We start from the raw sequence: 18,468 nt of genomic DNA on the forward strand, positions 1-18,468 counted from the left end.
TCTCTTTTCCTTGCAATTTTGGGTGCAGAAGAAAGAAGCAGCAAGTCAATTGTTGGTGTGTTTTTCCCCCCTGCATTTTGTAGGCCTTCCGGCCATTAATTTTACTAAAAAAAAAGCATGGCACCAAAAAGGCACCCAAAACACACCTAGAAATGCACCTAAAAACACACCAAAAACATACCCAAAAATGCTCCTAAAACACAAAAACGTTCTTAAAAATACACCAAAAAGGCACCTAACAATACACCAAAAACAAACCTAAAAATGCACCTAAAAGCAAATCAAAAACATACCTAGAAACGTACCAGAAACACACCAAAAAGGCACCTAAAAATACACCAAAAATAATATTAAAAATACACCAAAAAGGCACCTAAAAATACACCAAAAACAAACCTAAAAATGCACCTAAAAGCAAATCAAAAACATACCTAGAAACGTACCAGAAACACACCAAAAATGCACCTAAAAATACACCAAAAATGCACCTAAAAATACACCAAAAACGATCCTAATAATGCATCAAAAACAAACCTAAAAACACACCAAAAAGGCACCTAAAAATACACCAAAATACACCAAAAACAAACCTAAAAATGCACCTAAAAGCAAATCAAAAACAAACACACCAAAAATGCACCTAAAAATACACCAAAAATAATATTAAAAATACACCAAAAACGGTCCTAATAATGCATCAAAAACAAACCTAAAAACACACCAAAAAGGCACCTAAAAATAGATCAAAAACAAACCTAAAAATGCACCAACAATGCGCCTAAAACATATCAAAAACATACCTAGAAACACACCAAAAACACATGTAAAAACACACCAAAAGGCACCTAAAAATACACCAAATACAAACTTAAAAAGGTATTAAAAACACACCAAAAATATACCTAAAAACATTAAAAAGTCACCTAAAAATCCATGAAAAACAAACCTAAAAACGCATCTAAAAACACACTTAAAAACGCACCATAAACGCATTTAAAACACATGAAAAACGTAAATATAAACGAACCAAAAAAGCACCTAAAATGCATGAGGTTTTTGGTGCACCTTCCTGCCACAAGGTGCTGATTTTGGTGCAGAAAATTTCTGCAACCAAAAAATCACTGTGCGCACATAGTCGTAATGTATGGGGTCTAGAGCCTTTGGAAGGAGCGTGTACAGCAAACATCTGAAAAATGCTGAAGATTTGAAAAGCTTTTTTTTTTTCTTTTAAATCTTGTGCCCTTAGTTTTTTTTATGCCAAATTCCTAAAAGTTGGTGAATTCAGTGCAAAATAAAAAATGCTTTTGATTGGTGATTTTTCTTTTTTGCACATTTTCAGGGCAAAACATTGCACAATCTTTACAAATGTCTCATACTGTGCAAAAACCTGCACTAGACTGATGTTATACTGCGCTGTGCTGGAGGAAAATTGCTCAAAAACATTCCAACGTTTCAAAAAGTTGCAAATAATGAATTAGGCTGAAACATGTGAAAAAGGGAAAGGCTGCCCCCAAATCCCCCAAAAAAAAAAAGACGCAAATTAGATAATGATAGTCGGTAACGGAAACAAAAAACTGCTGATAAATAAGGGCCACAGTAAATTAGAAAGTCATACAACTGTTCACATGTCGTGTAATCATCAGTTACAGCGGATCCTGCAGAGATCCACTGGCAAAAAAGTTGTGCAAACACAAGTTTTTGGCGGCCGGTGCTTACCCATCGCTCCAGCGTCCGTTCCACTCTCCCTGCCCCCAAGGATTCCAAACCCGAACAATGTCTTCTAATCTGTTGTTATATTCAATCTGGGGGAAATATATGACATTTATATATCAGTGTTAGTAATAAATCCTCTCCTTAGTAAATGCACAGAGAAGTCACAGTCCGAAGATGCAGCAAAACGCAGCGTGTGAACCAGACCCTACACTGGCCGATTACATGCGACTGAGCGCTCCTACAAATGCTTCTTCCCAGTAATTGAGCAGCGAAAATATAAAGACTCCAATACTGTAACAGAAATCTGAAAACTTGATAAATGAGTACGGCCGCAATCCTCATTCTCTCCAGTAGATGGAGCTGTGGCCATATTAATTACAGCACCCAATCTATACATACAATGTTGCCTGAAAGTTTGTGAACCCTTCAGAATAATCCATATTTCTCCATAAATTTTACTTAAAACTATATCAGATTTTCACACAAGTAAACAAAAAAAACATAAAAAAAAATGAATCAAAAATATTAAACTTTTTCTAATAAAAGGTAAATGATCCAATATCACATGTCTATGAGAGCAAAAGTATGCAGTATTATAGTAGTTATATTCTTGTACATAAAGGCAGTATTATAGCAGTTATATTCTTGTACATAGGGGGCAGTATTATAGTAGTTATATTCTTGTACATAGGGGCAGTATTATAGTAGTTATATTCTTGTATATTGGAGCAGTATTATAGTAGTTATATTCTTGTACATAGGGAGCAGTATTATAGTAGTTATATTCCTGTACATAGGGGCAGTATTATAGTAGTTATATTCTTGTATATTGGAGCAGTATTATAGTAGTTATATTCTTGTACATAGGGAGCAGTATTATAGTAGTTATATTCTTGTACATAGGGAGCAGTATTATAGTAGTTATATTCTTGTACATAGGGAGCAGTATTATAGTAGTTATATTCTTGTACATAGGGAGCAGTATTATAGTAGTTATATTCTTGTACATAGGGAGCAGTATTATAGTAGTTATATTCTTGTACATAGGGGGCAGTATTATAGTAGTTATATTCTTGTACATAGGGGGCAGTATTATAGTAGTTATATTCTTGTACATAGGGGGCAGTATTATAGTAGTTATATTCTTGTACATAGGAGCAGTATTATAGTAGTTATATTCTTGTACATAGGGGGCAGTATTATAGTAGTTATATTCTTGTACATAGGGGGCAGTATTATAGTAGTTATATTCTTGTACATAGGAGCAGTATTATAGTAGTTATATTCCCGTACATAGGGGCAGTATTATAGTAGTTATATTGTTGTACATAGGGGCAGTATTATAGTAGTTATATTCTTGTACATAGGGGCAGTATTATAGTAGTTATATTCTTGTACATAGGGGCAGTATTATAGTAGTTATATTCTTGTACATAGGGGTAGTATTATAGTAGTTATATTCTTGTACATAGGGGGCAGTATTATAGTAGTTATATTCTTGTATATTGGAGCAGTATTATAGTAGTTATATTCTTGTATATAGAGGCAGTATTATAGTAGTTATATTCTTGTACATAGGGGGCAGTATTATAGTAGTTATATTCTTGTACATAGGGGCAGTATTATAGTAGTTATATTCTTGTACATAGGAGCAGTATTATAGCAGTTATATTCTTGTACATAGGGGTAGTATTATTATTCTTGTACATAGGGGCAGTATTATAGTAGTTATATTCTTGTACATAGGAGCAGTATTATAGTAGTTATATTCTTGTACATAGGGGCAGTATTATAGTAGTTATATTCTTGTACATAGGAGCAGTATTATAGTAGTTATATTCCCGTACATAGGGACAGTATTATAGTAGTTATATTCTTGTACATAGGGGCAGTATTATAGTAGTTATATTCTTGTACATAGGAGCAGTATTATAGTAGTTATATTCTTGTACATAGGGGCAGTATTATAGTAGTTATATTCTTGTATATAGGGGCAGTATTATAGTAGTTATATTATTGTACATAGGAGCAGTATTATAGTACTTATATATTCTTGTATATAGGGGCAGTATTATAGTAGTTATATTCTTGTACATGGGGGCAGTATTATAGTAGTTATATTCTTGTACATAGGAGCAGTATTATAGTAGTTATATTCCCGTACATAGGGACAGTATTATAGTAGTTATATTCTTGTACATAGGGGCAGTATTATAGTAGTTATATTCTTGTACATAGGAGCAGTATTATAGTAGTTATATTCTTGTACATAGGGGCAGTATTATAGTAGTTATATTCTTGTATATAGGGGCAGTATTATAGTAGTTATATTATTGTACATAGGAGCAGTATTATAGTACTTATATATTCTTGTATATAGGGGCAGTATTATAGTAGTTATATTCTTGTACATAGGGGCAGTATTATAGTAGTTATATTCTTGTACATAGGGGCAGTATTATAGTAGTTATATTCTTGTATATAGGGGCAGTATTATAGTAGTTATATTCTTGTACATGGGGGCAGTATTATAGTAGTTATATTCTTGTACATAGGGGACAGTATTATAGTAGTTATATACTTGTACATGGGGGCAGTATTATAGTAGTTATATTCTTGTACATAGGAGCAGTATTATAGTAGTTATATTCTTGTACATAGGGGCAGTATTATAGTAGTTATATTCTTGTACATAGGGGCAGTATTATAGTAGTTATATTCTTGTACATAGGAGCAGTATTATAGTAGTTATATACTTGTACATAGGAGCAGTATTATAGTAGTTATATTCTTGTACATAGGAGCAGTATTATAGTAGTTATATTCTTGTACATAGGGGGCAGTATTATAGTAGTTATATTCTTGTACATAGGAGCAGTATTATAGTAGTTATATTCTTGTACATAGGAGCAGTATTATAGTAGTTATATTCTTGTACATAGGAGCAGTATTATAGTAGTTATATTCTTGTACATAGGGTGAAGTATTATAGTAGTTATATTCTTGTACATAGGGGCCAGTATTATAGTAGTTATATTCTTGTACATAGGGGGCAGTATTATAGTAGTTATATTCTTGTACATAGGGGGCAGTATTATAGTAGTTATATTCTTGTACATAGGGGGCAGTATTATAGTAGTTATATTCTTGTACATAGGGGGCAGTATTATAGTAGTTATATTCTTGTACATAGGGTGAAGTATTATAGTAGTTATATTCTTGTACATAGGAGCAGTATTATAGTAGTTATATTCTTGTACATAGGGGGCAGTATTATAGTAGTTATATTCTTGTACATAGGAGCAGTATTATAGTAGTTATATTCTTGTACATAGGGTGAAGTATTATAGTAGTTATATTCTTGTACATAGGGGCCAGTATTATAGTAGTTATATTCTTGTACATAGGGGGCAGTATTATAGTAGTTATATTCTTGTACATAGGGGGCAGTATTATAGTAGTTATATTCTTGTACATAGGGGCCAGTATTATAGTAGTTATATTCTTGTACATAGGGGGCAGTATTATAGTAGTTATATTCTTGTACATAGGAGCAGTATTATAGTAGTTATATTCTTGTACATAGGGGCAGTATTATAGTAGTTATATTCTTGTACATAGGGGCAGTATTATAGTAGTTATAGTCTTGTACATAGGTGCAGTATTATAGTAGTTATATTCTTGTACATAGGAGCAGTATTATAGTAGTTATATATTCTTGTATATAGGGGGTGTACATATCACTGTTCTTATATAATGCTGCAGTTCTGATCACTGTGACTTGGATTTATTGAGCTTTTATCGTTTCTCAGGTTTATAATCTCTTTGAAAACCACTTTAGTTGGTGTCAAATTTGCATTGAAATGGTTCCAACTTTCCTGAGTTTATTGTTGCTCCTGTGTAAACAGGCTGTTGTGTTAGTAAAGCCATATTCAGTTATTTGATATTGTTATAAGAACAATTTGCAGCTTATCCAGTGGATCTGGAGTGAGGGGAATTTTCTTGCCAAAAAATAGTAAAGTAAATGTTCCTGAGTGATATATTGTTACATAATAAAAAAGGTGAAGACAATTGTATGTGAAACACTGAACTGTACATACAGAAATGATGCATTGTCTTATTTTTTGTCTCGTAAGTGCACAATATACAATTAGAAAACCATTTCCAATATATATACAGCGCAGTATTATAGTAGTTACAGTATGGGACAAAAATGAGTACACCCTTCTCATTTTGGTAAATATTTTATTATATATTTTCCTGGGACAGCGCTGCAGATCTGACCCTGTGATACAATGTGCAGTGTCAGTGTGCAGCTTGTATAACAGTGTTAACAACTCAAAACACAGCCATTAATGTGTAAACCACCAGCAACAAAAGTGAGTACACCCCTAAATGAAATGGCCAAATTGTGCCCAATTAGCCCTTTTTCCTCCCCGGAGTCATGTGACTCAGTGTTACAAGGTCTCAGGTTAGAATGTGGAGCAGTTGTGTTACATTTGGGGATACATGGGTGGGGGGTCCGCCTGTCAGTGCTCAGACCATTCACCACACACTGCATTACAGTGCTCTGCATAGCTGTCATCCCAGAAGGAAGCCCCTTCTAAAAATGATGGACAAGAAAGCTGCAAACAGTTTGCTGAAGACAAACAGACTAATGACATGGATTACTGGAACCGTCCTGGGGTCTAATGAGACCAAGATAAATTTATTTGGTACAGTTGGTGTCAGTGTGTGCGGCAGCTTCAGGTGAATAGGACAAAGACAAGTGTGTCCTGCCTACAGTCAGGCATGGTGGTGGAGGATCATGGTTTGGAGCTACATGAGTGCTGCCGGCTGTGCGGTCTACAGATCATTGGGGGAAGCATGAATGCCAACATGTCCTGTGACATACTGAAACACAGCAGGATCTCCTCCCTTCATATTCCAACATAAAGACCCCAAAAACCTATAAGACCACCACTGCCTTGCTAAAGACACTGCGGGTAAAGGTGTTGGACCGGTCTAGCGTCTCCAGACCTAAACCATATGGAGCATCAGTGGGGCCTCCTCAAATGGAAGGTGGAAGAGCGCAAGGTCTGTAACATCCACCAGCAGCGGGATATCATCATGGAGGAAAAAAAGAGGATCCAGCGGCTCCTGTGAAGCTCTAATAACCTCCAGGCCCAAGAGATGTAAGGCCAGGTTGAAAAATAATGGCGGCCACACAAAATATTCACACCAAGGGCAAAATTTGGCCATTTTCACTTAGGGGTGTACTCACTTTTGTTGTCAGCAGTTTTGATATTAATTCCTGTCTGTTAAGTTATTCAGAAGACACCAAATTTGCACTGTTATACAAGCTGCACACTGACACTGTACATTGTATCACAGGGTCAGATCTTCAGTGTTATCCCATGAAAAGATATAATAAAATATTTACCAAAATGTGAAGGGTGTACTCATTTTTGTAACATACTATATATTCCTATACATAGGGGGCAGTATTATAGTAGTTATATTCTTTTACATAGAGAGCAGTATTATAGTAGTTATATTCCTGTACATAGGGGCAGTATTATAGTAGTTATATTCTTGAACATAGGAGAAGTATTATAGTAGTTATATTCTTGTACATAGGGGCAGTATTATAGTAGTTATATTATTGTACATAGGAGCAGTATTATAGTAGTTATATTCTTGTACATAGAGGCAGTATTATAGTAGTTATATTCTTGTACATAGAGGCAGTATTATAGTAGTTATATTCTTGTACATAGGGGCAGTATTATAGTAGTTATATTCTTGTACATAGAGGCAGTATTATAGTAGTTATATTCTTGTACATAGGGGCAGTATTATAGTAGTTATATTCTTGTACATAGGGGCAGTATTATAGTAGTTATATTCTTGTACATAGGGGCAGTATTATAGTAGTTATATTCTTGTACATAGGGGCAGTATTATAGTAGTTATATTCTTGTACATAGGAGCAGTATTATAGTAGTTATATTCTTGTACATAGGGAGCAGTATTATAGTAGTGATATTCTTGTACATAGGGGCAGTATTATAGTAGTTATATTCTTGCACATAGGGGCAGTATTATAGTAGTTATATTCTTGTACATAGAGGCAGTATTATAGTAGTTATATTCTTGCACATAGGGGCAGTATTATAGTAGTTATATTCTTGCACATAGGGGCAGTATTATAGTGTTGTGCCTATGTGGCACTTTTACTTATCTTGTGCTGTAGATGTGTTCTTAGTGGTTTGGACTTGTTGATCTTTTCTAGTTTCTCAGTGTAATATAGATCCTTATTACAGTATTTTATAGGCATTTCAAAAAACAATTTAGCCGTTCTTTTCGTGTTTGCTTTGATATTGTTCCAACATTACTGAATTTATGATTGTTCCCGCTTGTTGTGTTAGTAAAACCATAATAGTTTATTTGATAATATTAGAACAATGTGCGGCTTATCCACTGATATTGGCAGTGAGTTGAATCCATTTGCAAAAAAACCCCAAAACAAAACAGGTTAGTATCAGATTTTCTAGTTATATGCTATATTTCTATAAACTAATATCCGGACTCTATTTTTTTCTATGTCCTTAATTGCACAATGAAAAATTGGAAAACTATTTGCAATATTTCATTTTTAGGAGATTTTGTACTTCTCCCTATGCTGTATAATTTCTCATAAAGGAGTCGTCAGTGAAGCAGAAGGAGGCACTGGTAGGAAAATAGAGCTGGAGTGACAAAGGCTTCAGATCTACTGTAGCCCTTTAGCCTCGTTTGCTAATTAATCCAAACTCTTATTAATTATCGGACCAGCCATGTAAAGGAAACGTTGGACTTGTGTTTGAAAGAGATACAAACCACATGTAGTTAGTTGGGGGGATAAAATCCTGTTGACATATTCTCTATAAGTTGTGCCTATTTAGAAGTTATTTTCTACTTTTTTTCAAGGCTCGAGATTTGATCCAACAGCCTCTTGTAGTGTGATATGATAACCTCTCAACTGAGCCACAGTTAGGTTTGGTTGCTGTCATGGTTCTGAACACTTTGTTTGTGTGTTCATTGTCTTTCTTCCAAAAGGTGTTTCCAATTTGCTGTCCTGGTTCTGAACACTTTGTGTGTTCATTGTCTTTCTTCGAACAAGTGTTTCCAATGCTGTATCTCAGACTGCCCTATCACTCGGCGCATATAGCTATTTAAAGCTTCCCCAGGCTTGCATTTCCCTCTAGGAATATTTCTGAAGTGAACACTGTTTAGAATTGCAGCCTTTCTAGTTTCTCTTGGCAGATCATTATTTTAGTTTACCTTATTTTTACTCTGCACCTTCCCCCAGATTATTAAAGGGAATATGTCAGGTGATTTTTTTAGTACAGAACTAATGTTATCTTTAAATAGGTCTTACGGAGACCTTTCAGGATCATTAAGTTTTATTGCTCTACCTTCTCCTGTTATCTTGTTGTAAGCTCAGTAGAATTCAGTGTGACATAGTAACTAGTGAAAATATGTAAATGCAAACTGCATATTTACTGCTCTCCCCACCTCTCCTCTCATCAGTGATAGTAAATCTGAACTGAATTTGCCATGCTGCCCCCACCCATAATCCCTCCCACCTCTCCATAGTGAATGCTCTGGGAGATGGTGAGGGGAACAGTAAATATACAAAAAAAGAAAGTGACTTAAAAAAAAATAAAATGTTGGATTGAGGTTTTCTGCAGTACAATAATTTCTTATCCTACTTAGTGTCTGGAGGAGAAACAACCTCCACAATCAGCTCCATCAGACAGAAGTATGAAGTGTTACCTGAGTGCCGTCGGTCACGGTGTAGGCATGACCCTGCACAAGGCCGTTCTGCAGCTCAATGTTCCCGGTGTGTAACTGAAATGGAATAACATAGAATATATTATAATAATATATATATATATATATATATATATATATATATATATATATTATTATTATTATTATTATTATTATTATTATTATTATTATTATTATTATTATTATTAGAATATTATATCTGTGGCTATTAATGAGCTGTGACATGATGCACTATCCCATCCACCGCCATCTGTAGCAGCCAAGGATGTCACGGGGCCGATATCCATTACCACCAAACCAAACAGACCCAAAGGTGCCAGATTGAGGTTTGTCCTCCTTCTAGGGATCGATCAATTGTTTTGAAGCCTGTTAGGCCATTCTCTTCTTTTGTCCCACACTGTACCACATATTGGGCTCACTGCTACTAAACCTTGGCTCACCAGACCACCCTCCTGAACAACATGCTACCATACTAGATACTCTGCGCTGCTACATCTATGCCATTTTTCTTTCCATTCCTAACTAATAACATAATCGCTGCCAGAAGGACAAGGTAGATGCACAATAATATACAGTCATGAGAAAAACAAAGCACACCCTATTTAAAGCAATGTGTTAAAAATTAAGTACACCCTTACTGCTTCCATATCAACTAAAAGTCAGGTTATGCTAATCAAATGTACTAGAGTAGTTGTTTATCAGCAAGTGTGACTACCTTTATAAAAGCAGGAGTTTTGTCAGTTTGCTGGTCTGTAACAGTCAGGTGTTTCTTGGTCATAGAGAATGGAAGAGACCGAAGAGCTAAAGCTCAGATGCTAAAGGTCTCAACATGCTAAATGTTCAAGTTCATGAGAGTAAAAATAATGCAAAGTATGAATTATTTGAAAAAGATTGCCAAAATAAAGCCTCTTGTGTCTTTATATAAACATCTCAAATAAAGTCTTCATTTTGTCAGTAACTCCAGTAATTGGATCTACTTTTGCCGGCAGCGCAGCCTCTGTACTTGGACTTCCAAGATTTCTCCCCACGGTGTTGTCTTGTTAGTGCAGTTTTCTCCTTATATTTTCAATCTAGTTTCTACTTTTTTTGTTACTTAAAAGAACATTGCAACAAATGAAAAAGTTTGCAAGTTGCATGTGAACAAACCACAAGACTTTTGGAACTATGTTGTTCAGACATAAAAAGACCGGAGAGGCTACGTGCGGATACTTCATTATTCACATACAGATTCTACATTTTGGTTTAGTCTTTAGTGAATAAATAACGACACAGTGCAACGTGTCACTTATTGACCATCTGAGGTTGCAGTTACCTGATGTAAATGTGGCGCCCTGGACAAGCCAGGTCGTCACAGGTACTACACCAACACACCCCACACCCCGGCTAGGCACACCGAAGCCAAACACAAAATCCTTGTTGCCTTCCTCCAGGGGCTGATGTCCACACCAGGGGGTGGAGCCAGGCGGTTGGTCCCGCCCACCGAGGAGTTCACAGTCCTGGAGGCGGGAAAAGTAGACAGATCAGTTTTGGAGAGTGAAGTGGTAGGAGAGGAGACTGACCGTGTCCGGGTGTGTGGCCCGGGGACGTACAGCAAGGTTGGCAGACGGTGGTGACCGTCAGCAGGAGATGCTAATTGGAGCAAACCGTATGGACCGTGGACGGGCGGTGGCCCGGCGGTACCGGATCGGAGAGTAAAGAGAAGCCAGCACCATCCGGCGGGGCTTACGGACCCCGACCAGGCTAGGAGTCGCCGTAAAACCGGTCAAATCCGTTAGCGAAGGGAACCTCCGGGGTTTCTCAGCAGCCAAGTCCCGATAGAAGGCGACAGCTCAAACCGTGAAGGGAAACACAATCACCGCCAAGGCTACAGTTCCCTGGGCCAGAGCCTGCGGGCAAAAGGGGCTCCCTCAGCACCCATCCAAGCTGGGGAGCGGGTTACCGGTGGGAACCCATTGGAACCGTAAACACAACACAGGTGCAGGGAAAGGCAGTCACCATCAACCTACCGGGAGGAGAACAACCGCAGCCGTCTGTGGGACCCGTCCATCCAGCCGTTTGTTTGACCAGAGTCTGTGTGGATTACTGGCTGAGTGAGTACCACCGTGCCGTGCGGCACAGCACTGCCCCCACGACCCTGCACCTCGCCAGGCCCCGTAACCCGCCTGTCATCCCTACCCCCATCACCGGGCCCCGGGACAACCAACCCCCTACCCACGGAGGGGAGAAATAACAACAAAGCTGCTCCCTGTCACCGCTCCCGGGATCCCCGTCCAGAGCAGCGGTTGTGTCACCAACCTCACCACAACCGTGGGTGGCGTCACGGACAATATCCCCAAACCACACACCACTCCCCTTTCACTCACGGGCGAGGAACGCCGCTCGAGACCCCGGGATCCGGCCCACCGCTCGAGCCACCACCGAGCAGCAGCAGCAGCAGCCGGACCCGAGCAGTGGGTGAGCGCAGCGTCCCCTCCTCCGCCCGCGACATAAGGACTTTTAAGGACCAGACTTTTTTTCTATTACTTTCATCTGATACATAAAATCACAGAAGTCACAGAGGGTGTACTCACTTGTTCTCATGAATGTATCAATGTCCCACTTTGAAGTCCCACAAAGTTCATCTGAAATTTGTTTGACTTTGTATCCAGTTCTGTTGATTGTGCCAAGTCCCTGCCTGGTAGCGATTAATTAAGGTTTAGTAGGATAAATGGCTGATCCTGGCACAAGGAGGGCAAATAGACATTGGCAACAGTGTCAGGAGCGTACGACGGTCGGCAAACAAGACACTCAGGAAAAAGAATATATGGGAAAATGATAGGAGAGAGGAAATATGGCAGCACTATTGTATTTCTAAACACTTAGTAGTAAAGATACACAAAGTGCACCAGTGCCAGAATAGTGAGTGCAGCTCTGGAGTATAATACATTATGTAACTCAGGATAAGTAAAGTAATTATGAACACAGTGACTGCACCAGCAGAATGGTGAGTGCAGCTCTGGAGTATAATACAGGAGGTAACTCAGGATCAGTAATGTAATGTATGAACACAGTGACTGCACCAGCAGAATAGTGAGTGCAGCTCTGGAGTATAATACAGGAGGTAACTCAGGATCAGTAATGTAATGTATGTACACAGTGACTGCACCAGCAGAATAGTGAGTGCAGCTCTGGAGTATAATACAGGAGGTAACTCAGGATCAGTAATGTAATGTATGTACACAGTGACTGCACCAGCAGAATAGTGAGTGCAGCTCTGGAGTATAATATAGGAGGTAACTCAGGATCAGTAATGTAATGTATGTACACAGTGACTGCACCAGCAGAATAGTGAGTGCAGCTCTGGAGTATAATACAGGAGGTAACTCAGGATCAGTAATGTAATGTATGTACACAGTGACTGCACCAGCAGAATAGTGAGTGCAGCTCTGGAGTATAATATAGGAGGTAACTCAGGATCAGTAATGTAATGTATGTACACAGTGACTGCACCAGCAGAATAGTGAGTGCAGCTCTGGAGTATAATACAGGAAGTAACTCAGGATCAGTAATGTAATGTATGTACACAGTGACTGCACCAGCAGAATAGTGAGTGCAGCTCTGGAGTATAATATAGGAGGTAACTCAGGATCAGTAATGTAATGTATGTACACAGTGACTGCACCAGCAGAATAGTGAGTGCAGCTCTGGAGTATAATATAGGAGGTAACTCAGGATCAGTAATGTAATGTATGTACACAGTGACTGCACCAGCAGAATAGTGAGTGCAGCTCTGGAGTATAATACAGGAAGTAACTCAGGATCAGTAATGTAATGTATGTACACAGTGACTGCACCAGCAGAATAGTGAGTGCAGCTCTGGAGTATAATGCAGGAGGTAACTCAGGATCAGTAATGTAATGTATGTACACAGTGACTGCACCAGCAGAATAGTGAGTGCAGCTCTGGAGTATAATATAGGAGGTAACTCAGGATCAGTAATGTAATGTATGTACACAGTGACTGCACCAGCAGAATAGTGAGTGCAGCTCTGGAGTATAATACAGGAGGTAACTCAGGATCAGTAATGTAATGTATGTACACAGTGACTGCACCAGCAGAATAGTGAGTGCAGCTCTGGAGTATAATATAGGAGGTAACTCAGGATCAGTAATGTAATGTATGTACACAGTGACTGCACCAGCAGAATAGTGAGTGCAGCTCTGGAGTATAATATAGGAGGTAACTCAGGATCAGTAATGTAATGTATGTACACAGTGACTGCACCAGCAGAATAGTGAGTGCAGCTCTGGAGTATAATACAGGAAGTAACTCAGGATCAGTAATGTAATGTATGTACACAGTGACTGCACCAGCAGAATAGTGAGTGCAGCTCTGGAGTATAATATAGGAGGTAACTCAGGATCAGTAATGTAATGTATGTACACAGTGACTGCACCAGCAGAATAGTGAGTGCAGCTCTGGAGTATAATACAGGAAGTAACTCAGGATCAGTAATGTAATGTATGTACACAGTGACTGCACCAGCAGAATAGTGAGTGCAGCTCTGGAGTATAATATAGGAGGTAACTCAGGATCAGTAATGTAATGTATGTACACAGTGACTGCACCAGCAGAATAGTGAGTGCAGCTCTGGAGTATAATACAGGATGTAACTCAGGATCAGTAATGTATGTACACAGTGACTGCAACAGCAGAAAAGTGAGTGCAGCTCTGGAGTATAATACAGGAGGTAACTCAGGATCAGTACAGAGAATTGTAGCAGCTTAATTTTTGGGTTATGATACCATTGTATATTGTCCAAAATTGTGAAATATTTCAAGTTCCATACCCAGATTGGCCAGAAGTACCGACTTTATTAAATTTGCATAAACTCTGCCTTTTTGTGTTTTGGTTTGTTGGAAGGCTCAATAATAAACGCTCTGTAGTGAAGTAATTATATATAATAGTATAGCTGCTGCAAAGAGAAGTAATGTTGCAGATCAGGACATTTGTGTTTATACTTTGATTTTTTCCTCTTGTGCTTATTTCTTTATCGTATTCTATACTTACGTCTCCCGGCGTTGTGCCCCCCATGAGAGACCCTGATCGTGCAGCAGCTAAAACAATATCTCGCAGGTCCGGTGGGGGTTTCGTAAGGTTGAAATCCATTTGCACCCCCCCGGTAAAATCCACCATCGCTTCAGAGATGAATCCCCAGTGCAGATTCTGGTACGACCCTCGCAGCCTGAAACAAGGGAGCGATTAAGAGCAAATGAATTCTTCAACTTTATTCAATGGGGATAAAAGCTGACAGTTCTGTAAAGCAGATCACGGGTGGATGATACATGAAAAATATAAATCTGCCGTTACTGTGTCCTTATGACAACACTTCTTGGTTTGTACACTGATGGCTTACTGTCATCATAGGGATCCTCACATATATACAAGAATATGCAAAGTATATATACAGTATACAAATAAAATAAACATGACTAAAACGGGTGTGGATGAATACCTGGATCTATAAAATGTGTGTTTGATAACAAAAGCGCACAAAACTAGAAGTGTTGACATGGGGACACTGAAGAAGAAAAGCTCCAACTGTCATCTTATATCTTGTAAACATTTGTAGAACTAAAGTTTAAAAATATACAGTATATTATCACAAATATTGATATATACCTACTTGGCATACGCTTTCTCTAACAGAGACGGCCAGAACTCGTTACTGACACGTGGTTGCACTGACAAGTAGTTTCCATTGAGCATCGGCAGACGATCATCGACAACGACATCCACCCATTCTCCATACTGCCAAAACTGGGAAAGGAAAATACAGGATTTATACAATATGTCATAATTGCGGCTGATACTTTCCTTATCATATATGATGCTAAACATCAATGTAGTCACTAACCGACATCAGATTCTTTATTACAGGCAGTATAAAGTATATATATACAGTTAGGTCCAGAAATATTTGGACAGTGACACAAGTTTTGTTATTTTAGCTGTTTACAAAAACATGTTCAGAAATACAATTATATATATAATATGGGCTGAAAGTGCACACTCCCAGCTGCAATATGAGAGTTTTCACATCCAAATCGGAGAAAGGGTTTAGGAATCATAGCTCTGTAATGCATAGCCTCCTCTTTTTCAAGGGACCAAAAGTAATTGGACAAGGGACTCTAAGGGCTGCAATTAACTCTGAAGGCGTCTCCCTCGTTAACCTGTAATCAATGAAGTAGTTAAAAGGTCTGGGGTTGATTACAGGTGTGTGGTTTTGCATTTGGAAGCTGTTGCTGTGACCAGACAACATGCGGTCTAAGGAACTCTCAATTGAGGTGAAACAGAACATCCTGAGGCTGAAAAAAAAGAAAAAATCCATCAGAGAGATAGCAGACATGCTTGGAGTAGCAAAATCAACAGTCGGGTACATTCTGAGAAAAAAAGGAATTGACTGGTGAGCTTGGGAACTCAAAAAGGCCTGGGCGTCCACGGATGACAACAGTGGTGGATGATCGCTGCATACTTTCTTTGGTGAAGAAGAACCCGTTCACAACATCAACTGAAGTCCAGAACACTCTCAGTGAAGTAGGTGTATCTGTCTCTAAGTCACCAGTAAAGAGAAGACTCCATGAAAGTAAATACAAAGGGTTCACATCTAGATGCAAACCATTCATCAATTCCAAAAATAGACAGGCCAGAGTTACATTTGCTGAAAAACACCTCATGAAGCCAGCTCAGTTCTGGAAAAGTATTCTATGGACAGATGAGACCAAGATCAACCTGTACCAGAATGATGGGAAGAAAAAAGTTTGGAGAAGAAAGGGAACGGCACATGATCCAAGGCACACCACATCCTCTGTAAAACATGGTGGAGGCAACGTGATGGCATGGGCATGCATGGCTTTCAATGGCACTGGGTCACTTGTGTTTATTGATGACATAACAGCAGACAAGAGTAGCCGGATGAATTCTGAAGTGTACCGGGATATACTTTCAGCCCAGATTCAGCCAAATGCCACAAAGTTGATCGGACGGCGCTTCATAGTACAGATGGACAATGACCCCAAGCATACAGCCAAAGCTACCCAGGAGTTCATGAGTGCAAAAAAGTGGAACATTATGCAATGGCCAAGTCAATCACCAGATCTTAACCCAATTGAGCATGCATTTCACTTGCTCAAATCCAGACTTAAGACGGAAAGACCCACAAACAAGCAAGACCTGAAGGCTGCGGCTGTAAAGGCCTGGCAAAGCATTAAGAAGGAGGAAACCCAGCGTTTGGTGATGTCCATGGGTTCCAGACTTAAGGCAGTGATTGCCTCCAAAGGATTCGCAACAAAATATTGAAAATAAAAATATTTTGTTTGGGTTTGGTTTATTTGTCCAATTACTTTTGACCTCCTAAAATGTGGAGTGTTTGTAAAGAAATGTGACAATTCCTACAATTTCTATCAGATATTTTTGTTCAAACCTTCAAATTAAACGTTACAATCTGCACTTGAATTCTGTTGTAGAGGTTTCATTTCAAATCCAATGTGGTGGCATGCAGAGCCCAACTCGCCAAAATTGTGTCACTGGCCAAAGATTTCTGGACCTAACTGTATATATATATATATATGTGGCAAATAAAGGTATCGATTCGACTCATTGACCTTGTCAGTAATCTTGTCAGTAACTGTTTGGTATAATTTCCAATTTGGAAACACAATTATTCAACCCCTTTGTGTCTGTTTTGTATTTTTGGTCTCTTAAATTAATTATTTATTTATTCATAGTTTGATACTAATGCACTAGCATCTTCTAGAGATTATACATTACAATTTCTTATTGACCTCTTCATGCGGACTGATCAGGGGTTGAATACTTTTTCAGGAGACCAACTTCATGTCAATATATATGTAAAAATTATTTCTAAAAATTGATTGCATTGTGAACCTGTATGAATTTATCATGTATAACCAAAAAAAGAAAAATTAACACTTGTTGAGCCCAGGATATTTTTTTATATCATTATCTTTTTAATGAGTGTTTGTGTGTCTAATTGAAGAATAAAGAATTTAATGTTTTATGAGAATTTGGGTCATTTGAATTTTTTTGGAAGTTCTGTCATCTGATGACCCTTAAAAAGTGTCTGATAATTTGGAATCTGTGGCCACAGGACAGAAGCAATGCGTATCGTCTCCCACCTGATGTCATCCGTGGCTCTTCATTTTTTATTATTTCATTAACCAGCTTGACACAATGTCATCCTTGTGGGACGAAGATGTGATGTCGCCCCAGGCTGCATAATGTAAAGAGTACTCATGGCTCTGAATCCAGCGGCCACAGATGCCCAATGAGGCAACGGACTGACTCATGCAAATCAATTTGTGATGCCCCTGGACTATTCAGGTCGTCACAGGGTACTGCACGCCCCTTCTCTTTAGTGCAGTATTCCACCTCCCTCTTGGTTCTGGGTCCCCATCTTATGGTGTTGCCTCCAAAAGCAAATCAAATCCTAGATACACCCTGCACCAGACACACCAGTGGACGGCTTAAGCGGAATAGGGTCGCCCACCTAGGGGTCAGGTAGGTGTGGTGAGAAGTGTAGAGTAGGGAAGTGGAAGAGGTGAAGTGAGGTAGCCCTCGAGCCGAGGGGAGCTCAGAGGAAGCTGGGAGTAGTGGCTCCCAGGAGAAGCTGACTAGGTTGCAGACGGTGGTCTGGACCTAGAGAAGTCGGACTCCCGGTCACAGGGGATTGAGGCCTGTCACAGAGGACGGCCAGCAGCCTGGCTCTATCACCGGTCTGGGACTGAAGGCACGGCGGGGTACACAGACCCTAGGTCGGGGAGAAGCTTCAGGCAACCCGGCAATTAACCTGCGGAGAACGGAGCCTTTATGGACTGGTCCCACTCACCCCAGAATCGGGGCACTAGCGCAACGAGGGGGATAGGGCCTTCCAAACAAGCA

The 18,468-nt window shown here is 39.0% G+C and overlaps 1 protein-coding gene across 1 annotated transcript in view; it reads right to left on the reverse strand.

The window, feature by feature from the left end:
* Nucleotides 1–18,468, reverse strand: part of LOC142294877 (calpain-13-like) — a 174,005-nt gene that overhangs the window by 112,044 nt on the left and 43,493 nt on the right. Inside the window, exons 4-7 of the mRNA XM_075337937.1 lie at nucleotides 15,194–15,327; nucleotides 14,578–14,752; nucleotides 9,511–9,585; nucleotides 1,717–1,802 (exon numbers count right to left, since the gene is read on the reverse strand). Of these exons, the coding sequence (XP_075194052.1) occupies nucleotides 1,717–1,802; nucleotides 9,511–9,585; nucleotides 14,578–14,752; nucleotides 15,194–15,327 (470 nt within the window). The remainder of the gene's footprint in view (nucleotides 1–1,716; nucleotides 1,803–9,510; nucleotides 9,586–14,577; nucleotides 14,753–15,193; nucleotides 15,328–18,468) is intronic.

The sequence above is a fragment of the Anomaloglossus baeobatrachus genome, chromosome 3 (genome assembly GCF_048569485.1).
Source record: "Anomaloglossus baeobatrachus isolate aAnoBae1 chromosome 3, aAnoBae1.hap1, whole genome shotgun sequence".
In the NCBI taxonomy this organism is placed as follows: Eukaryota; Metazoa; Chordata; class Amphibia; order Anura; family Aromobatidae; genus Anomaloglossus; species Anomaloglossus baeobatrachus.